Below are 21,525 nucleotides of genomic sequence, written 5' to 3'. Positions count from 1 at the left end.
GTTCTGTAGCTATACCAGGAGCTGCTGCTGCTGCTGCTGCTTTTTTAATAGATAGAGGAGAGAAAGAAGGGGCAGAGGGAGAGGGAGAGAGAATCTTAAACAGGATCCATACTCAGTGCTGAGCCTAATGTGGGGCTCAGTCTCACCACCTTGAGATAGACCTGAGCCGAGATCAAGAGTCGGGCACTCAACCCCCTGAGCCAGCCAGGTGCCCCCGGAGTCTTTTTATTGAAGATTTTAGAATAGAGAGGATGGGTGGGGGTCTTAGGCTAGGGTGGCTGAGGGAGGACCAGTTCGTGTCAAATCTGTGTTCAGGAAGTAGGTGCAGAGCTGCCCTTTGCCTTTGACCTTGATGATGCCCCGGCTGTAGCAGGTATAGCCTAAGGACTGCAACACCCGGGCTGTCTCTTCAGTCACCTGTGATTGAAAGGGTGTGAGCCTGGAGTATGGGGGTGGCCCTATCCCCTTCCCCAACCCCGTGCCTCCTCACTTGGATCTTGCCCAGGACTCCTGTACTCTCCATGCGGCTCGCAACGTTCACCGTGTTGCCCCAGATGTCATACTGAGGCTTCTGGGCCCCAATCACTCCAGCAACTACAGGTCCGTGGTTCAACCCTGACAAGAGGTATGGTAAAGAGGGGCCCTGGGAGGTGGTGGGGGGAAGATTTGAGGAGGGAGAGAGGAGGAAGCTCCAGGACTTATGGTGAAGGACCTGGAGATCTTAGAAGAAAGAAAGAAAGGAGAATGGGTCTGGAGGGGTGTGGCTTAGGGAAGGGGTAGCTGAGCCCCAGAGATCCTGGCCCAGCAGCTTCATGCTCTGCCTCCAGGGATGAGGCTGGAGGGGGTCCAGGGAGGAGCTGGAGAGTAGCTAACAAACGACTTGGGGGAGGAAGAGCCTAAGAAGGTGAAGAGGAAGTTCCAGACTGGCCCAGCAAGAGAGGGCCCTCACCCACACGCAGGCGGAAGTTGTTGAATGAGTGCTTATTGATGACATCCAGCTTTGATCCAAGGGCCACTGCAAACTCCACCATGGTGCCCAGGTGGCTGCAGCTTCGCTCAGCATCCTAGCAATGGGCCGGTCCACCAGGATGGGGCAGTGAGGGCCCAGCAGTGCAAGCCCAGAGGGGGGCTGGTAGGCGAGGAAGGGAGGTTGTACCTGCTGTGTGTCCTGTCCAGAGGTGGCGTTTAAGCCTGTGGCTGCCATGTAGGTGCTGCCGATGGTTTTGATCTTCTCCACCCCACTAAACTTGGGCTTTGAGAGCAGCTGTACAGAAAGGAGGTTGTCTTTCTTACTCCCTCCCTTCCATCTCTAAAGCCCCAGGCCTTTAGAGACAAAGGACCAGGTTGTGGGGTTAGGGAGTGTGGCAGGAGGGAGACTGAATCATGGGAAGAGTTGCTGGAGAGCTGGGGATCAGAGGAGGAGCGGCAGAGTCAGGGAGAGGAGGAGCATGGGCTCCTGGCCGGAGAGCAAGTGAGCAGGAGGGACTGGTGGGAAATTCTAGCATCCAGGACAAAGGGCCTGGGGGACCCTTGGAGCTGTCACCTCATCAAAATCTGCAATGATCTCATTGAGCAGCCGCAGACACTCTAGACCCTCGTGGTTGATGTTGGATTCAGAGTAAAATTCCTTAAAGTCTGGAACGGAGGCGAACAGGACACAGACACACTCGTAGGATTGGTGGTAGAGGTCCTGGAGGGTGGGAGGCTGGGATGAGGGAGCAAGCCACGTTCTTTCCCCCGTGGGTCTGCATGGGCCACCTTCCCTGTGTCCATACTCTTACTCCTCTATTTAAGAAGGATTGTAAAGGAGGGAGAGGGTAGGGCCAGGTTACCTGGATGTGTGACTCGGTAGTCAAAGATTGGGTCTCATTATGATTCCAGGAGATATAGGGGTTTGGAGCCAGGATCACCTCATAGCAATGTGAGAGGCGTCTCTTCAAGAACTGGGATCATATTAGTGGGAACTGTCTTTCTGTCCTATCTTACTGCTAATGGGTGTTAAGCCAGTTAACTCAGTTTACAAAGATAGTTTCAATATGGAAAATAAAATAATAGGGGAAATGTGACAAAGGAAAAATAAAAGTAAGACAGGAAAGATGGAATCCTATTTGAAGTTGGTTCATAAAAGGGGTGACACAAAGTCCTTGTCAGTCCTAGGTTCTGGCTCTGGGCTTTCTAGCAGCCCGTGTGAAGACAGAAACAGGAAGAATTACAAGAGTCCCAGTATAAATAAGAGTAGAAACCAGGGGAAGTAGATCTACTGCCAACCTTGAGCGCAGAGAGCAACTGGTGGGGACATAAAGCTGTGAATAGACCCTGACCTGCTTCTTTTAACATTCCTCAAGACAGGCCAACAGTATTTCCATAGCAGACAGGGATAAGTTCAGGCAGTACAGACAAAATGGCACTAATATGTGGGTGACCTTCTCTGATGGTCTCACTAGAGAGCATTTGAGGATGAAGATTAACATCTACCAATGGAAATTCCTGTGGTTGGAAAGTTCTGAGTATGTGATGTCTGATATGGTTGCCACTGGCCATAAGCAGCTCTTAGACACTTGAAATGTGTCCAGTGAGACTGAGACCCTGAATGTTCCATTTTAATTAATTTAAATGTAAATGGCCCCACATGGCTACTGGCTACCATGCTGGATAGTGCAGGTCCAGAGGGCTGGGTGTATGTTCTCCATACATCTCCCATCAACACTCGAAGAAGCTTCTGGAAGGTATGGAGTGGCCATGAGTTGGAGAAGCACCCTTCTAAGTAAGTACTTGGAATGCAGAAGTTATGTGCTCAGCAGACTAAGCCTAAGAGCTTATGAAAACGGAGGCATCTACCTGATAGGAACAGGGACTGGGCGGCCACCCAACCCAATATGGAGGAGTCCAGAGATGATGGGCTGAGGGCCAAGATATTCATCCAAAATTAGTCCCTGTGGCATCTGGGGCTCAGGAGTCAGGGGTGGGAGTCACCTCATTGCGCCGGTTCTGGCCGATGAACTGGGGGGCCACGTGTGCGGGGAGCACATTCTCCAGCAGGAGCCGAGTCAGGTTCTCCATTGTCTCTGTCTCCTCCTGCTCCTGCCGCAGCTTCTTCTTCCACAGAAAGTCCAGGCGGCAGTAATACTCGTTCTGGCAAGGTCACCAGGGGCCCAAGTGGAGACACAGTGCAGGGGGAGCCTCAGCTCCTGAGTATTCACCCCCCACCCACTCCATGATGCCTCAAACCATACCACTCCCCAGTCTAGAGAGAAGGCCTAAGGGCCAACTACCCTGGGGAGGCTACCTTGGAACTAGATTCAAACCAGACAGACTTGGAAGATTTTTTCTCATGGGTGGTTTTCCTGGACTTGGGGTGGGAGGGGCGAGGGAGGGAGAATTTGAGGGCACCTCCCTTGGGGAGTGAAGGAGAAAGAAAGGGAGCAGGAAGGTTCACTTAGAAGCTTCCGGTGGACACACTATTTGGGCTCAACCCTGAAGATGTTAAGATTGAGGGAAAGGGTGAGAGAGACTAAGTCACAAATATGGGGACCCCGCTTCCCCCTTTAAAGGGAAGCTCTGGTGGGTTGAGCTGGGTGACTTACCTGCCGAGCCAGGACAAGGAGAGTGAAGAAGAAGATGAAGAAGGAGATAGCTCCCATGAGTTTGGGCTCCTTCAGCACCCCTGGCCTGAGGAGGCCATGGATCAGGGTTGCCCCTTGCCCTGCCCCTTCCCGATGGCCTCCTCCCTACCCCCAGTGCCCATGTAACCCTTAGCCACCCTCCCCCTTTCAGCTCAGTGAGGCGAGGACAGCTCTGGGCACCTCTGTCCCATGGCGATGCGCACCTGGAGTCCAAGGGATCTGGATAGAGGCGGGCGATAAGGCAGTCAGACAGCCAGGCATGGGAGTGCAGGAAGAGGGAGCAGGAGGCTCCCAGCCACAGCAGGAGCAGCAGCAACTTCAGCTCAAAGCTCATGTGCAGAAAGAGGGAGCAGGACAGGAACCCCAGCACGCAACAGTGCATAGAGTACTGTGGGGTGGGGTGGGGCTGTCAAGGGGCGGGGCATATGCCACATGCCGGGGTGGGAGAATATCACAGGGCTCCTGTCCCACCCCTCCCAGGGCCCAGGTCCTATCTGGGGACAAGGAGTGTCATACACACAAACACACACCAAATGTGTTTTATATCCATCCCAATTCACAGGATGGAATGTTTTTTAACTAAAGGGGTAGCAGACGGGCAAAGGCAGGCTCTGGATAAAGTGACTCAGGGCTGTGAGGAACACTCACCGGGACGCTGATGAGAGGCAGGGACCCAGGGAGCTCCCAGGAGAGGTTGAAAGCCACGGAGGACACATTGGGAGCCCGGGAAGGGCAGTTTGATGCTGCCGGTAAGAAGAACTGCAGAAGGAGGTGAAGAGCTGAGGTGGGCAGGCAGCTCCTGGGGCCCAGTGGTGGCTTGTGCTGGGTTTCGGCTGACCTAGGGATGAGGGCCAGACTCCTCCAAAGGGGTAGATCCTGCCATTTCTGGCCGGTGAGGGAGCCTTAGCGCTGGGGTCCTTGCTGGACAGTCAGGGATGGGAGGAGAGGGTGCCCTGAGTGCTAGTCTGCCAGTGGAGCCACTGTGTGATCTCTTGCCAGCCACTTAACCTCTCTGGGCCTCAGCTTCCTCTTCTGTGACTTGGCTAGGGCATGATTCCTAAGGTGTCTTTCAGGGATAGAATTCTAGGAGTGACTGTAAGTTCTGAAAAATCCGCCAGACTCGGCTACAATAAATATCACAGTGAGTGAGCTAAACAACGAATATCTGCCTACACAGAAAAGATGGGAAGGAGGTCCACCAGAGAGTTATGAACAATTATACAGGTAGCAGATTAATTTTTTTCTTTATACTGCATCCAACATTGCCAGAATCCCCTGGCCTCAGTGCAGCTGCTCTCCCAAATCCAGGGGTCCCCACTCAGCCTCTTATGGGTCCAAAAGGCCCTGATGGGGTTGCCTGGGGCCCCCTCTTGCCCTCACCAGACTGGTAATAGCCATGACAAAAACGAGGAGGATGGTGGCAGTGCCCAGGGCAACTCGCAGTCCGGGCCGTGTGGCCACCAAGCCAGACAGTGTGGGAAGCCAGTGTAGCATCTTGGGGCCTTTCAAGACACACTTCTGTGGAAGGAGCACAAGAACCTTAGCCATGTGGCTGGGGTACCCCACCTCAGGCCAGGTCATGGTAAGGGCCCAGCTCACCACTTCCACCCCCCAAGCCCACCTCACCGTCAGGTTCTCTGAGAAGCAGACGAAGAGGAGGAGCAGGAAGAGAAGGAAGGTGATGCTATAGGTGATGGCCAGAGCTGGGGGCCTAAAGGGAGACAAGAGTGAGTGAGGCCTTGAAGGGTCAGAAGATGCTCTGTGTGCTGGGAGGGTGCTGTGCACCCTGGTTGGGAGATGTGGGGAGGAACAGTCCTGGGGATCTGAACTGGCCCCCACTGGGGTCTGCGCTGATAAAAGGCATTGCATGCCAACGATCCAGGAAAGCGAGGAAAGCCGAGGGAGTGTAGGGCGGTGGTGGGGTGGGGCAGGAACAGTACTGGAAGGCGGCAGGGGGCTCACGAGGGGCTGAGGCTGCATTAAGCCAGTCTCTGAGCCTTCAGGCCAAAGCTCTTCCACCTGGCTGCGTTTTGGACGAGTCCTTGCAGACCCTCCCAGCCATGGGGTAAAAATGAGGACCTGCTTCCTAGGCTCATCTGCTATGAGATTTGGGCTTCTCAATGAAACAGAACCTGTTTCATGGAAAAGTGATCAGGACCCAGAGATAGGCATGTGAAAGTGCTCAGATTCCGTAGACAGTCCACAGGATGTGTGATAGTAAAAATGAAGGCTGTGATTATCACTGCTTCCCCAGAACACATACTTCCTCTGTGGCTCAGCGTCTGAAGCCAAGGGGAAGTGGGTAAAGGAAGAAAGTGTGGGTCAAGGATCAGCAGGAGCCTGGTGGTCTGTGTCTGAGACTCAGGGCCACCCTTGCCTGGGGCTCTCACCTGTTGGTCACCAGCATCTGGATGATGAAATTGGAGAGGAAGACCAGGAAGGTGCAGGCTGCATAGTATTTGAAGGCGGGGAGGGCAGAGAGTCGATACTGGAAGGACAGGGGTCAGTGTGGCGGCAGGAGCGACCAGGGCTGCCGGTAACCTTGGCAGTGTCCACTGCAGGCAAGGAGCAGGTATCCCAGCCTCCCATTCAGTCTCAGGTAGTTGCTACGGCTCTCCCAGGAGCCGGCCTCCTCCCTCCCATCTCCACCTAGTAATCCAATCTATAGGGTTACCTCCTTTTGGAGAGAGGCACAAGTCCCTCAACCTAGAATCACAAACTGAGCAGAGCTGAGGGGTGAGGTATGACCATGGGGCTTGCCAGCTCTCCAAGGCCAAAAAGGCCTTGGAACTAAGGCTAGAAAATTCTTTCCTGCCACACCTACCTCTTTCTCCAACTCCTTCTCTCTGAAGTACAGTGTCAGTGGGCTGAAGTCCTTTGACTGCTTCCATTGTCTGGCGGGAGGTGGGGGGCAGTGAGCCCCAGAGAGAAAAGGGCAGGGCAAGGCAGGTGGGGGGCCGTGGTGGCCAGATGTGTGTTTTCCTGGGCTGGAGCAGAGAAGCTGCTCCCTTCCTGCTGGGTCATCAGGGGAACACACCCGTTTGCTACCTGGGGGCCCAGCCCCACACCCCTCCCAGCTGCCTTCTGTTCTCCATACTTCTGAGAGTTGAGCTGTTCGATGACTTGGAAGAACTTGGCATCCCCAGTATCCAGGTCTTCATCTAGTCCTCGGGGGGTACGGCTCCTGCACAGTGAGAGCCCAGTCTGTCACCACAGGAGACCTTCCACAGCATGTGGGCAAAGCAGGAGCAGCCCCCCTAGAGGATGGAGGCAGGTCACTCAGACAGAGATGCTGGGGCCTCCTCACCGGTCCAGGCTCCACTGGGGGCTGAAGGAGGCAAGGGCCTTCTCCTGTTGGGAGAACACAGGGAAGGGGGGAGACGAGGCAATGCTGAGCATCCCTGAAGCCTCTCTAGGGTGAGGCATTCCGTATCTATACACGTCCTTGGCCTTGAGCATCTGTTGTGTTTCCCCTGCTTCTGATGACTTCCTCTTTCCATCAAATCCCACCTGCCCTTAAGGGAAGGGTCAAACCACATTGATTCCTTAAAGGTTCTTCCGGACTCTTCAGACACCCAGGGTTCTTATGCTCTTATTTCCCCAGTTTCTACCACTTAATGAGACAACCCTGTAAGTTTGAGGGGTGGTCATCTTTCCTAGGGACTAACCAAATCCCAAAGGCGGAGACTTGCCTATCCCCTCAGCATGCCCAAAGATCCTTGTTGGTTTAAATTGAGGGACAATGCCAAACATTCTGACTCCCTTGTGGTCAGGCTGAGCTGGGGCGTGGTGGGAGCAGAAAACAAAAAACCTAGAAGGAAGGGAAGGAGGAAGGAAAAAACCAAACCTGGTCACAGTCATTCTTTTTTGCAGTAAAAGGACGGCATGCTGTGTGCAAAGAATCAAAAGCAAGCAGACAAGTAAAGCCCCAAGAAAGAGAGCGAAGCACAGCGGCCACTGCACAGGGCCAGGTGTCTGGGGACTATTCTTTCCTGCTCCCCTGGCTTAAGTGAAGGCAGCAGGGTCACAGGGGGCCACATCACATAGTCCCCACAGACCCAAACTTGGCATATAGGAGAGGGAGAGGGGAGGAGAAGGGAGATTAAAAGGGATGTTCTAGGTAGGAGCCCGTCTATGCATCTCGGTCTGAGCCCAACTTTTTCCAACTACCCACTTGCCTCTCTACCTTGCTCAATGCCTATATGTTATTCGAAGGCAGGGAAAACGTTTTATTCATTTCTGTCTTCTCAAGAACTAGCTTAGCGCCTGCCATATGGTAAGTGGTTTAAGACTGTGGAAGGAGGGATGGATGGATGGATGGATGGATAGATGGTTGGATGGATGGATGGTATATACTAGTATCAACCATGCGCCAACACCCCAGAGGTCCCCATTGTAGGGGTAAGCTGATGTGATTCTCAGGTTTTCTAACATCTGACTGAGGGCTTGGCACTTCAGGGGGTGGGAAGTGAAATTCTGGGCTGGTGAAGCCCTGACTTGGGAGATACCCTTGAATTAGGGGTTCCTAACTCTCTACCCTGACACTTCTTAGCCTGCACACACTAGTGGGGTCTTGGGGAGGTGTGGCGTGGGTTCCTGGGGGCATCTCACCACAGGTATTGCACCCAACACTGTCTCACAGTCCCTGGGCTCCCATCAAAGCCCGCCCTCTACTCTATCTCCCCCTGGGGGGCTTCATCCTACAGGGGTCAGAAGGGTCTTGGATTCTTTCTTCCTCTCCCTCCTGCCCACTAAGCCCTTCTGGCCCTTCCCCTACTCTATGTTAAGGCTCAGTATTAGGTATTCTCCTGAACAACTGCTGCCAAGGATCCCCCCGCCCCTGCCCCACTCCAGGGTGGGGTGGGGAGATAGAACACAGAAAGTGTACTCTGAAGTCATCCCACATACCCAACTGGGTCTACCCAGTAGAGAAGATTCTGAGCAGAAGATCTGCAGAAAGGTGGCTGGGAAAGTTTGGGGAAGAGGTGAAGTGGAGGAGAGCAGGCTGAGGAAACTACTCCTGGGGCAAGCCTTTGGGGACACGGCCTCAGTCCCTGCAAGAGAGGGTTCTGGCACTTGTTACCAAGCACCAACCCTGAGAGCCAGCTAGTCGGGGAGATAAAGCTTCCTGCATCAGCTAGTGGGTCACCGATGAGCTGAGGGTCACTGATGAGTTGATCCTGATGACAAGCACAGGATCAACCAGGAATCTACCATGCTCTGGTGTCCTCTCTTCCCTCTCTTCCTGACCCCTGCCTGCTCAGGATGACTTCCTTCAAGGCCATGTGAGATTTTCACTGTCACCTCATTTTATCCTCACACCAATGCTGGAGAGTGGGACAAGAACCGATTTGCCCCCACCTTCCTAGTCCTAGTGGGGATAAAAAGAGAGGGTCCAATCTCAGGAATGGAGTTGGACAGAGACATTTCCCAGTGGGAATGGCTGTAAGCCCTGGCTTCAGACCCAGGATGAGTGTGGGCTATACCTCTGTGGTACTGATGGAAGGGGGTTCCCGAGTGGAGGCTGGGGAACAATGGACATAGATAGTGTCTATAGGATTTTGTATCTCAGGTGAGCTCAGAGGGCAGTGATCTTTGCCCTTTCTTTGGAAGGAAGGGCAAGGAAAGGCCTGAACCAGGGACTGGGGCAACCAGACAGTTCAGGGCCTCGGGATGTCATCAAGTGACTCACTGGTGGTGAGGACAGGGAAGTCGGGAGGGGCGGTGAGGGTGGGGTTATTAAGTACTCGGGCTCAGATGGAGGTGCACTTACTGGGAGAGGGGTAGAGGTGGACACAGGGCTCTCTAGGTGGCTCAGGTGAGCAAAAGGCTTGGCTGCGCCCCAGGACTCCAGGTAGCGCGTCATTAGCAGTGATGGACGCATCTTGGGGCCCTCGAGAGAGGACAGCAGCCCTCCTGCAGTGCCCTTCTCATCCTCCTCCTCAGCCTGGGGCATACGAGAGCTGAGAGTCAAGATCACAAATGCATTCTACATTTTCCCCACACCCCTTAGAAGGTTGGCTCTCCACCCCCCTGATGCACACACTGGAATCCAGGAATTCAATGTTTGGCATAGGAGAAGAGATTAGGCCTGTCAGCTGTGGGTGGTTAGTACGGGCCAGCCCATGGGGTCCAGACTGGGCCTTTACCCGGGGATCGATGACGAGGTAGGTGGGCTCCCCTAGCTCCCGAAGGTATGGGTCCCGGAGTTCCATGGATACATCCTCCACAGCGTAGGCCCCTGCTAGCAAGGCCAGGGTAGCCCCTGTAATATGCACTCGTCTGGAAAGAGGGGTCAGTGAGAGTCAGGAAGGAGGGCCTGCAAACCTCTCATTTTTTCCCAGGGTCCTTCCTGGAGGTCTGACTTTAAACAAGGCCCTGTGCTCCCAGAGGTGTCTCCCAGCACTCCTCCCTGCACATCAGGATCTCCCTGAGCCCCAGGTAGGATTGTGCTCATTTTAGGGAACTATGAATAGGGTGGCAGCACGTGTGAGGCCCAGGTGGCTACTTCCCGTGGCCTCCTACAGCCCCACATCTCACCCTGGCACGCCACCCGCCTCCATGTGGTTGGCCAGCGTGACATCATGGGACCAGACGTCATACTGCCACTTCTGCAGCCCGATGACTCCGCAGAGCACGCTGCCCGAATGCACGCCCACACGCATGTTGATGTCCACGCCAGTGGCTGCGCGGAGTTTCCTGAGCAGGGTATTCAGGGGACAGTCTGAATGCTGCCATACACCTCCCTCTCTCCAAGAGGTCCTCCAGTACCCTGCCTGCTCCTCCCCCACATCCATCCTTGGGTAGCCCTCCTGCCCGCCCACCTGAGCTGACCTGATGGCCCGGCACATGTCCAGCCCCATGCGCACGCAGTTGATGGCATGGTCGGGCAGAGAAAGTGGGAGCCCAGAGACACAGTAGTAACAGTCTCCCAGAATCTTGATCCGCATGCATTCATGCTCCTGGAGTGTGTGTGTGTGCAGAGGGAGGGGGGGGCACCTGGTTAGAGGTCAGAGGAGGCACGAGGGGGCTGGGACAAGTGGGAGCAAATGGTATTCCTGAACAAATTCTGAGGTTGGAAGTCTCTGGGTCAGATCTAGGGATTCCCTTAACTTGATATGGGGCTGGCTGAGGTTGGTGGCTGTCCCCCAGCTTTGGCACGTGTAGGGTGTATTCAAATTTGAGCATATGAGTGTGGCCTCAAAACTGCAGTTTTCTGGGGGAGACCCAAGATTAGGTTTGTTGGGGGGCATCCCTGGGGTCTGAACAGGAGGCAGTATGATGTTGCATGAGGCAGAGACTTCCCTTGGAAAATCTAAGATTAAAACATCTGAAAACCTCTCTAGATTTGGTTGTAGTGTCCAGAGATCCCCTACACTGAGGACTTGAGCATGTTTAGGGGTGTTGTCATTGGGGCATTTGTGGGGCATTGTTGAGAAGTCTCTCCAGGTTTGAGGTGTGTGGTGAGCAGCTCCATACCTGGGGTTGTTTGAAAGGATTTCCTAGTTCCATTGGGATATCTTCCATTAGAATACATGGGCTCTGAAATGGGACTGGGATCATAGGTGGCAGGAGTTTCCCTTGTAAAGGGTTCTCCAGGGTGGGCATTTGAAGGTCCCTGGGTAGGGAGGAAGGTCCCCTCTGACCTTGGCAATCTGGTCGAACTTGCCAAAGAGCTCGTTGAGCATGAGCACCAACTCCTTAGGGGAGCATTCACTGGCCAGCCGTGTGAAGCCCACGATGTCAGCATACAGCACGCTGGGGAGGGCAGAAGGTGTCAGTGGGGCCAAGATCTCGGCCCATCCCCCCTTCCCCTCTGGCCATCCTCTCTCATACCTGACTCCCTGGTGCCTCTTGACATAGAGGCTGTGGAAGTTGTTGGTGCTCTCTGGCCGTGACCCCTGTCCAGCTTGAAGCCGTGCCATGATCTCTGCCTTCATCTCTCGGGCCAAGTAGGCAGGAAGGATGGATAAGAGTAGGTGTTCCTAGAGGAGATCACTATGAACAACCAGCTTCTTGCAACCTAAAGCCAGCCTCCCAACAATCTAGGAGCTCACCCACTTCCCCAGCCCCACTAGTGTGCCCCAGAGTACTCCCCCAGGTCCTCCCCATCACATAGAGCTGGGCTTCAGCACCCATTTTGCACTATACACCTTTAGGGACTGAACTCCCAGCACCAATGCCAGAATTAAAGTTCTTCATTTAGTATCATAAAAGTGCTTTTACAGGGTGCCTGGATGGCTCAGTGGGTTAAGCCTCTGCCTTCGGCTCAGGTCATGTTCTGAGGGTCCTGGGATTGAGACCCGGTATCCAGCTTTCTGCTCAGAAGGGAACCTGCTTCCCTGTCCCCTGCCTGCTCTCTGCCTACTTGTGATCTTTCTCTCTCGGTCAAATAAATAAAATCTAAAAAAAAAAAAAAAAAAAAAAAAAAAGGAGTAATGTTAAAAAGAAAAACTGCTTTTACAAGCTTCAGGGTTTTTGAGACTTAACTCCCCAAGGTGGGTGGTAGCCACGTTTTACAAAGGAGGAGAGAAAAGGGCAAGTAGCTTGCCCAAAGTCATTCGCCTTGCAAAGGAGCCCCCTTGTGTGATATAAACAACTCCATTCTCAAACCTTGGTCCCGCCTAGCCTCCCAGGCCCAGCATACCTGGTGCTTCTTCTCAGTGTCCAGCCTCCGGCGCGAGTGCAGGGACCGAAGGGCCTCCCGGAACGTGGCGCGCAGCGCACGCTCCATCAGTGCCTTGTGATAGGCTCCAGCCACGTTCCCGCACAAGAACAGCACGGCGTTTGCTGCCAGCTGGGGGAGAGGATCAGCCTTAGAGGGTGCTGGCCGCAGGTGGTGGGGCAGTGGTGACGCGTGCAGCTGGAGTTTCTCCGAGAGGATTGAGTAGGACTCCACAGTTAGAGACCTAAGTATTTCCAGGCAATCGGTGCCCCAGTATCCCTGCTCTAGACTCAGTTGTGCACCAAAGAGGCCTCCTAGGTCTAGAAACCCTTGCACTCACGTTTCCTCTGCCTGGAATACCACCCCACCATCTAAGCCCCTCCGCGGCCCCCGAGCCCCAAACCACTCAAGCTCCTATTTTTACATTCTCTGTGAAGGTTCTGTCATTCAAATCTGTCCCCACAACTCTGGTCCCCTGGTGAAGTCCCTTCCCCGTGGGCCCAGAGGCGTCTTCTAGTGTCTGCAGCTTCTGGCTGCAGTGATGTACCAGCTCCCTGAGGGCACCGTCTGGGGCTATGGGTCTGTATCCTGTGCTTAGTGTGGCGCCCTGCCGTGGAGTCGCAGCCGGGCGAGAGATCAGCGCATGCTCAGAGTAACCAATAGCGGCCAGTAGAACCAGTCCTGCGCGCCGCCGGCCCCTGGGCGCATCCTGTGCTACGCGCATTCTCACCTGTGGCAGCAGCGGTGGCCGGGAGTCAGGCTGAGGCCCAAGGTACAGCCCAAGGACCAGCAGGTGGGACAGTGATGAGGCAAGGCCCGCAGCTGCGGCATCCCACATGCCCAAGGGCAACATGGCATACACAGTGAAGATGATGAAGAGAAAAAAGGACACCTGGGGAAGCAGAGGCACCGGAAGCTGCTGGCTGCTCTTGGCCTAGGTGTGCTCATGCTCCCCGCTCCACCTGCTGCTCCTCTTACCTGGTCCCAGGCGCTCACCAGGCCCCCAGTGAACAGGAAGCCATGGCCTAGCCCAAGTAGCGCTGCCCACACGAGGACCGACAGGGGACGTGTCCAGCGCTGCAGTCGTTGCTCACGGGAAGCCAAGCCCAGGAGAAGCGAGAAGCCACCCAGTGCACACAGCACAGTGGTCAGGAAGCCCAGATCTGAAACTAGATCCTGTGGGGACGGGGTGCTTGTGGCAAGACTGGAGTGTGGAGGTTGGGGAGCTCCTCCAAGCTGAAGAGCAGGGAGCCCCCCAGGCTGCTTCTGGAAAGTGTCTTTAACTCAAGACAGAAAAGGAGACAGGGCATTTGGGCCCGCCATTCAGATTAGGCTGAACCATAGGAAGTTGCCCAGAATCTGTTTTTAATCTACAGAGCCTGCTGTCTCATATGATTCAACCTAATATCTCACTGGCAGCCGGGATGGGGGAGGCTTGGGCCATCTACCCAGAGTCTACCTCTATGGCGCATTTGTGAATCCAGGACCTTTCTGAGCCTGTTTTCTTATCTGTCAGGTCGGAATTAGAATACTATCCTCGGGTCCCCATGCAAGTGAAAAATCCTACCTCATGGAACACTTAGGAATGAGTGTATCCAAATCTGGCCAATTTGCTTAAGGAGATTTCCTGCCCTGGGCACAGGTCTGGGAGCAGCCCCTCCCAGCCCCAAGAAGTGCTCTAGCAGCAAGGGGCACCTGGAACCTCCCTCCCGGCAAGGTGGGGAGTGGGGTGGGGGAGCCCTACACTTTCACCACCCACCTTTGGACGTGGACCTCCTGCCCCTGTCCCTGTCCTGTGTCTCCACCTCTTTCTGGACTTCCAGGTGGCCCAGCAAGAACTGGTCAGTTTAGTGGCTTCCCCAACTTGCCTCCGAAAAGTGAAAAGAAAACTTGGAGGAAGATATTTCCAGAAATGAAATTGAAGACCCCCTTTCTCAAAAAAAAAAAAAAAAAAAAAAAAAAAAAAAAAAGAAAAGAAAAGAAAAAAGAAAGAGAAAAAGAAAAGAAAAAAGAAAGAAACTGGAAATGGCTTTATTTGGGGACTAAATGTGAGTGGGATGGAGGATGCCTTCTGAGAGTCTATGGGTACAGCTGCCCCACAGCCCCTCTGAGAGAAAGAAAACCAGGAAACGGATTCCCACGGGGCCCAGTGTAATTTCCCTTCTGGAAAATGGGAAAACCCGGTGTTGAATTCACTCTAGAACCAGTAGATCACAGAAGCTCAAAAGGTCTGTCAGTACCCTGAGAAAAATTAAAAGCACCCAGGGCTCAGCTTTCTCCCAGCGGCCCAGCAACTACGGACCAGAGAGGTGCAGTGACTTGTCCAGGGTCACTACATTTCCTAGCAAGGCTCGGTCCTTCCCTCCTGGATTCCAGCAAAGACCCCGCCCTAAGTCCCTACCCAGAAAACGCCCTCTAGGCGGTGACCCTCCCACCACCGTGGGGAGGGAGCCCCGCACCACCCGAAGCAACCCCGCTCACCCTGCCGCTGGCTGACGCGACAGCCAGCATCGCCAGGAGCGCGCAGAGCACGATCACCAGCAGCAGCAGCAGCAGTGGGTACTGCTGGCTCAGGCTGTAGTAGGTCTCGTAGAAGAGATCTTCGCTGGGGGGCGGCCGGGGACTGAAGAGGCGAGCCATGGTCCTCCCTGCCCGGGTGCCTAGCCGGGGTAGAGGGCGGACCCCGGGGCTGAAGAGGGCCAGGTGTAGCGTTACTGCCTGTGGCCGGTCCGGACCCCAGTTGTGCCTCTCTCACTAGGTCCAAGCCACTTCCACCCCGTTTCCCCAGCCTCGCGGCAGTCCCATCCGCCAGGCACTCCTGTAGCCTCCCAGCCTTTTCTCAGTTGGCTGTGAGAAGACTGCCCCATCTTTCGCTCCTCCCCCCTCAAACCCAGACCGCAGAGATGCCCTAGCAAAAGCCTCGTCTCCGGGAGAAGCAGGATTTGGGATTGAAGAAAAGGAGCCTCGAGGTCCTCCCTCCGCCCCCCAAACTCACTGCCCGCGATCTACCGCGGCTTGAATGGGCCAGGCCCGAGGAGGGAGCCCAGGACAGCTGGTGGTGGAGTCCCGATCGACCGCCGAGAAGCTAGTGGAGTGGCTCAGAGCCCCGGGCAGCAGGCGCTTCCCGCCCGGCGCCGGGAGGGGGGCCCCCCTCCCACTTCCCCGACGGGACTGCCCGGCCCTTTCCCGTGCCGAGGCGGACTCCCCAGGCCTCCTCCCTCCCTCATTGTCTCCCCTAACACCGTCGTAGCCTTCGCCTTTCAGCTCCCCCAGAAAGGCGAATGCAACCTTGGGAGAGGCGAGGGGTTGGGCCAGGCTGAGCAGCAAGTGTCAAAATGGGGGTGGAGCCCTTGGGCACCGGGAGAATGGAGTGCTAGAGTGAAGGCTAGCCAGAATGTAGGGAAGAATTTTGGGCAGAATGGGGCTAGGATTTAGGTTGCAATGGAGGGTTGGGGTGCGCCTGTTCCCCTCCCCTCCTGACTGGATGCAGCTGCTGTGGAACCTTAGCTTTACATTCCAGACCCCAGCTGAGAGTCAAAGGGCTCCGCCTGGAAAACAAGGAACCTGGGAGTGTAGGTAGTGAGTGCTTGTGGTGGAGGGAAATAAGTATGCCGGCTGACCTCTGAGAGGCTGGGGGCACTGCGAGGCAAAAGATGTGCCGCTGTCTTCCAATGCCCGGGGAGAGCCCCCTCCCCAGAACCCCACTGTGGCCTCTCTGTAGCCCAGAGGAAAAGCGTGGCAGTGAGGCTATCCCCAGGTTTTGGGTTTAGGGTGGGGTCTCACCCGGTCCAGAGGAAGTGCTCCGCCCAGAGATTATAGTGGCCCCAGGAGCCAGGCCTCCCAGATTCCTTCCTGCCACCAGCTGGGCCCTGACCTGGTGTGCCACGCCTGCCCACCCCCAGCCCTGAGCATCCCGCTTCCGGCCTCAGCTAGACTGCAGGGCCTCTGCCTCCCTCCGTGTCAGTTCTGTGGTCTCCCATACAGGTCTCCACTGCCCGCCCCTGGCCTAAGCCTTAGCCTCCCAAGAGTAGCGCTTTGGTTAAAAATCCATCAGGTTTGGGGCTCCTGGGTGGCTTAGTCGGTTAAGTGGCTGCCTTCAGCTCAGGTCACGATCCCAGGGCCCTAGGATTGAGTCCGACATCAGGCTCCTTGCTCAGAGGGGGCTCTGCTTCTCCCCGGCCTACCATTCCCCCCACTTGTCCTTGCTCTCTCTCTCTCTCTGTGTCAAATAAATAAATAAAAACTTAAAAATCCATCATGTTTATTGACTTCCGTGTGCACAAATCAGTTGGCCTTCAAATAAAGTCTCAGCTAATTACCTCACATCCAAGAGGTAGCTCAGAAGTTGCATCATACTGGCCCTGCCACCAGTCTGCTCCAGGCTTCTTGGTTCTTGTGGCTCTCCTTTCCAACCTACTTGTGTGGGGCACGCGGCCAGCCTCGACCCATGCCCCAGGGCGCCAGGCCTTGCGTTGGCAAAGCAGTTCCTTCTTGTATAACCAAGTAGTTGTTGTCTCCCACCTGCACCGCGTGGCTGTCATGTATGGTAACAGGGTTACCTTTAAGAGAAATTGTGGTGTTGGTGGGATGGTTAACTCAAAATTAGGAGGAGCAGCGGGGTGGAGAGGCAGCGGCACCTTGTGTCCATCCTGGGGAAATGCAAGTATTGGGTTTCTAGGGCAGCCTGTGCCTGCATCAAATGTGCCTTGGGCGTTCACCTTTGTGCTGCCCCTTCGAAACCGCCTTTGCAGAAGCTCAGGAGTGGCAACTAATACCTGAGACCCTGATATTTGGGTTTTTTCTTCTAGGAGCCTCTCTGGACCAACATAGCAATGGCAGAAATTAGGGATTCACAGAGCTGGTTCTGGGGAAAGTCGGAAGGCCCAGGGCAAATCCAGACTTTGCTGTGTGACCCCAGCAGGACCCAGTCCCAGCGGGTGTCAGTTTCTTCATTTATGATATCAGAAGCTTGAGGTAGGTGGCCACTAGCCCTTTCTCCCTCCTGCTACCTAAGGTACCCCTGATCTATAGATGGTCTTGAGGAAGAAGCCACTGGAAGAATTGAGCAGGAGAAAGGAGGAGTGAGGAGCAGGTACCTGGTATTGGATTGGGCTGTGGTGCCGTGGGAGACCAGTTGGTGCTACGTCTCTCAGCCCCCTGCGAACAACACAGCTCTCTTAGGTTCCCTGTCCTGGGACTAGTTCCCATGCTGCATTCCCCTCAGGCCCAAGTCTTCCTTGGCAAGGGGAACAGGATTCATGGGAGTCCTAGTGCATCCCCTAGTCCTGCCAGTGTCTCACCTGATTCCCTGCAGGTCTGGAACCTGGGGTCCAAGCCAACTTGGTGCTGGGTACCCAATTTCTTAAAGGTGAGGTCTCTGGAGTCTGGGGAGATGGGGCTGTTGAATCGAAAGGCATTCCTGCTATCTTGGCAGGCTGAACCTTGTCTCCCTGTGCCCTGATCCCCTTGGGAAGGTTTGTACATTTTTTAGGAACAGAGCTGGGGAACTCCTTCAGATTTAGTTTGTTTAGCATCTCCGTGGCTATGATGTCATGGCTTCCTGTGGTTCCCCTAGGGCCTTCCGTTTCTGTCCCTTCTGGGCCTGGCTTAGGCGAAGACGACATCCTGTTGCTGCCCTGGTTTTCATGCAGGAATTGCTTCACCTGCAAGGACATAAGAAGCTTTCTGGGCAGGGAGGTGGGAGAAGCAGCCTAAACCCAAGAGAGGAGTGTCTTGGTCCATAATCTATTACCTGGGAACTCAGTGCTGAGGTGGGGAGAGTGAGGACAAAGAATAAGGCACAAAGAACAGTGGCCAGTGAGGAGGCATCGTGTGGCCAAGGGAGCCATGTCACGCCATCCTTGCCCAGCTCCTGGGTTGGGGGGGGCGGTGGCATTGGACACTCACTGTGGAGACTGCGGCATCTATCTCCTTGTTTACCAGGTTGAAGGCTTCCTCGGTGTTTGGTCGGCATTCTGGAGACAAGGCAGAGTGGGTGGCAGGCATATGAGCCAGACTTTCCCAAGGAGAAGCCCCCTGCTGACAGATCCAGGCCTACGCTGGCTGCCAGCTAACTGGCAGTTCACCTTGAAGTTCACTTGAACTGCCAGTTCACCTTGGAAGGAGGGCCTGTCCTTGGGCTCCTGGCTCCAACAGTGTTGCATTAGCTCCTTCAGTCCTGCCAAGCCAGGAGTCTCAGCGCTGGGTTGGGGTAGCTTGGTCAGCGGGGGCCGAATCTGCCTCTCACACCCTGCTTCCTGCTCAAGTGATGTCCCAGACACTGCTAGAGTAGGGGTGGGAGATGCAAAGAGAAGACATTCAGGGTAGGAGGGGCCACTTGCTCCAAGGTGGAAGCTGGAAAGGAATATAGTCCAAGGGGAGGTGAGGAGAAAGTCAGGCAGTCTGAGTGGGTAAGCTGGAAGAAGAGGGTTTTGGAGAGTTACAGGAGGAGGGCACCCAGAGTTAAGGATCCCAGTGTCTGCCCGGAGTCTTACTTTCAGCTTCTCTTCCAGCTAGCACTGCCCACATTAGGATCCCGAAGCTGCAGGAGACACAAAGCTGAGGCCTGGCCCAACTGCTGGCAGAGATTCCTTTCCAACACACGGCCCCCTAGAAGGGCCCAGAGTGGTACAGAAATGTGGAATGTGTGTTTGGAGTGGGTACCTTACCTGTAGACATCACTAGCCATGGAGGCCTTTCGGTTTACATCAGACAACAGTTCAGGGGCCAAGTAGGCTGGCTCTGGGGAGTCAGCCCCTGACCTTGAGCCTCTCTGAAATGTGGACAGGCCAAAATCTGCCAGCTGTAAAAAGAGGAAAGAGGGAGAAGGTAGGGGATGGACAGGGCCAGTCAGCTTCCATAATCCCTTCTCTGACCACAAGGTACAGGTCCAGCCTTATAAAGGGGGTTTTGAGGGTTAGGGGAATGGTAGGACCAGTGGGACCCTTGGGTTGGATGTCTGGGTCCTCTCTTCAGGGGTTTAGGTCAAGGTCTAAGTCTCCCAGGCAAGGTCAGCCATGGGTCTTTGGATGGAATGGTGGATGGGCCTATGGAACTGACCATATGGATCAGGGTTGCTCACACCTGGCAGGGTAGGGGCTAAAGCTCCTGGTTGGGCTTTGACCCTCAGCAGCCCTGTGTCCAGAGGGAGATGCTGGGGGTATGGAGTCCAGAGGCTGTTCTGGTATATGGATAGGCTGACCTTGGCGTGCAGGTCTGAGTCCAGCAGGACGTTGGAGGGCTTGAGGTCCCGGTGTAGGAGCACGGGGTTCTGGCTGTGCAGATAACACATCCCCAGTACCAACTCCTGCAGCAGGCGGCAGAGGAAAGGCCAGGGCCGAGGAAAGTGGGGCTGCAGCAGCCCTGCCACGGAACCATTTTCCATGAACTGAGTCACCAGAGCTGGCCCACAGGTGGATTCCCACTGGAGCTCCTGGGTGACCCCCAGCAGGAGCAGTATGTGCTGGTTACGCAGACTTGCCATGGCTTTCATCTCCCTGGATATCGCCTTCCTACACTCCAGGAAAAGGGTTGGAGTCCCGCCCCTTATGCCTGGAAAATCCCTCCCCTCCCCATGCATGCATGCAGCGCCTCACCCCTCCTCCTTGGGCAGACCCTGGGAGGCCCACGGCTCAGGTCACTTACCCCTTCAAGATCTTGACAGCCACATCTAAACCCCACGTCCTGTGTCGCGCCCGGAACACCACCCCGAACCTGCCTGCACCGATGAACTTTGGGTTCTCCAATTCTTCGACAGACACCAGAGAGGCTGGGGTACTGCTGGGCCTGAAAGAGGAGGCCTGGTCTTCCAGCTGCTCCCTATACTGGCCCCACCTCTGTGACCCCAGTGACTCCACCTGCTCAGTTCTGACATCCGTGACTCCATGTGGTCAGTTAAAGTCTAGTTCCCGCCCCCGCCCCCCCCTCCTATCTCCCCACGGGGCAGGGTCCCCACTGTGCATATATCCCCGCCCTCCACTAACCATAACTTGCCGCTAGACATCGGGCTGGAAAGTGCAAGTCCACAGGGAAGGAGTGACTTCTGGGAGCGGGGTTTGTGGCGGAGAGGGGCAGGGGGTCTTCAGAGGGGTCAATCTCTATGTCACTGCAGGGCTTCTGACTTCCGACTGCCTAGTTGCTCTCCTACCCAGTCACTAAACCACTTCCTTCTTGGGCGGATGCAGCTAGGTGCCGCCCCATCAGGGAGGGAGACAGAAGGGAAGCCATGGCTCAGCCCAGAGCATCTGACAACACGGTGGACACTGGGGGCAGTCCGGAAGCGAGAGCTTTTCTGAGCATCTGCTATGGATCTCAGTCAGCTTAACTGTCCCTGGACATTTAGAGGGCCACAGAAGGCAGAAGGAGTCCTCATCTTTCAGGAGCCCACAGTCCACTCCTGCAGCTGGTGTCTCTCCCTTCTCCCAAGGGATTCCTGGGCTCCACCACCTACCCAGCCTGGGGTGGGGAGGGAGTGGTGTTGAGGAGGGTTTTATGTTGCTTTTGCGCTCAGCAATCCCCTAAATGCCCCTACGATCATGGTTAACAATTCTGTAAAGTTCCAATGTGTTAGGTACCTGTATTAGCTTACCAGCTGCTTGCATCAACCCAAAGTGGATTGGTCCTACTTTTATTCTTTATGAATGAGGGAAAAAGTACTGAGGTACTTAAAATAGCTTAAGTACCGTACTCAAGTCAGTGTGGAGCTGACTTTAAGCCTGCCTCAGAACCATCACGTGTTCCTATTTTCAGACAGGCTTCTGGGCTCTACCTCCCAGCAGGCTAAATGTGGCTAAAGAAGGTGTGAATAGTATTGTGAAGGATCCCTGACAGGTGTTCTTGCTGAGGCAAGACCTTGGCCTTGGTAGTAACTTGACTCCTAGGGCATGGTGGTCAGCTAGATGAACTGGCCTAGCCAAGGGCACTTGGCATTGTGGTGGACACGGGAGGGGAAATGCATCCCTGCCCTCTCCCCCCATACCAACTCTTCCATGCAAATTCCCTGCTTAACATGTGTTCCCAACAAGCATATACTCTGGACAAGGGGCTTTGGGAACTCAGGAGCTTGGGAATCCTTAAGGATTTAGGGTAGACAAAAAGTGTCTGTGTTTTACCCACTCCCTACTCTCCATCCTTGGGCTGGATATCCAAGCCTGACCGTGGCTGGACGTTGTGGAAACTCTTTGTGGCCAGTCCTAGGCGTTCAGTCCTTCATGGGGAGACCGGACTCTTACGTACTTT

The 21,525-nt window shown here is 54.9% G+C and overlaps 2 protein-coding genes across 8 annotated transcripts; both read right to left on the bottom strand.

Moving 5' to 3' along the window:
* Positions 1–172: 172 nt before the first annotated feature.
* Positions 173–15,414, bottom strand: ADCY4 (adenylate cyclase 4). Of its 3 annotated transcripts, XM_082734490.1 has the most exons (26): positions 15,298–15,414; positions 14,770–14,977; positions 13,267–13,464; positions 13,019–13,180; positions 12,271–12,420; positions 11,460–11,608; positions 11,270–11,381; positions 10,458–10,585; positions 10,164–10,322; positions 9,773–9,905; positions 9,397–9,570; positions 6,931–6,974; positions 6,721–6,807; positions 6,448–6,517; positions 6,014–6,111; positions 5,250–5,334; positions 5,004–5,141; positions 4,272–4,382; positions 3,827–4,011; positions 3,585–3,669; positions 2,974–3,132; positions 1,544–1,690; positions 1,157–1,264; positions 950–1,064; positions 491–615; positions 173–417 (listed from the first exon to the last, which is right to left on the bottom strand). In XM_082734490.1, the coding sequence occupies exons 2-26, from the start codon at positions 14,926–14,928 to the stop codon at positions 265–267; spliced, it is 3,234 nt and encodes a 1,077-aa protein (XP_082590616.1). In that variant the 5' UTR covers positions 14,929–14,977; positions 15,298–15,414; the 3' UTR covers positions 173–264. The 3 variants fall into 3 exon arrangements, with proteins under 3 accessions (XP_082590616.1, XP_082590618.1, XP_082590617.1); XM_082734492.1 differs by lacking the exons at positions 173–417; positions 491–615; positions 950–1,064 and having other exon boundaries at positions 1,163–1,264; positions 1,544–1,635; XM_082734491.1 differs by lacking the exons at positions 173–417; positions 491–615; positions 950–1,064; positions 1,157–1,264; positions 1,544–1,690 and adding an exon at positions 2,369–2,719.
* Positions 15,415–16,534: 1,120 nt separating this feature from the next.
* Positions 16,535–20,459, bottom strand: RIPK3 (receptor interacting serine/threonine kinase 3). 5 transcript variants are annotated; one of them, XR_014312766.1, is made up of 11 exons: positions 20,271–20,443; positions 19,933–20,073; positions 19,490–19,799; positions 18,957–19,090; positions 18,783–18,829; positions 18,404–18,571; positions 18,196–18,263; positions 17,771–17,951; positions 17,589–17,672; positions 17,385–17,445; positions 16,535–16,847 (listed from the first exon to the last, which is right to left on the bottom strand). XR_014312766.1 is itself a non-coding variant. In XM_082734498.1 (11 exons), the coding sequence occupies exons 1-11, from the start codon at positions 20,288–20,290 to the stop codon at positions 16,702–16,704; spliced, it is 1,374 nt and encodes a 457-aa protein (XP_082590624.1). In that variant the 5' UTR covers positions 20,291–20,448; the 3' UTR covers positions 16,535–16,701. The 5 variants fall into 5 exon arrangements, 4 of the variants coding, with proteins under 4 accessions (XP_082590624.1, XP_082590622.1, XP_082590625.1 ...); XM_082734498.1 differs by having other exon boundaries at positions 17,589–17,686; positions 20,271–20,448; XM_082734496.1 differs by having other exon boundaries at positions 17,589–17,951; positions 20,271–20,459.
* Between the last annotated feature and the right edge of the window lie 1,066 nt (positions 20,460–21,525).

Source organism: Mustela nivalis (genome assembly GCF_964662115.1).
Source record: "Mustela nivalis genome assembly, chromosome: 6".
Lineage (NCBI taxonomy): Eukaryota > Metazoa > Chordata > Mammalia > Carnivora > Mustelidae > Mustela > Mustela nivalis.
The sequence above is the reverse complement of the archived record's forward strand: the minus strand, read 5'-3'. Positions and strand labels throughout refer to the sequence as shown.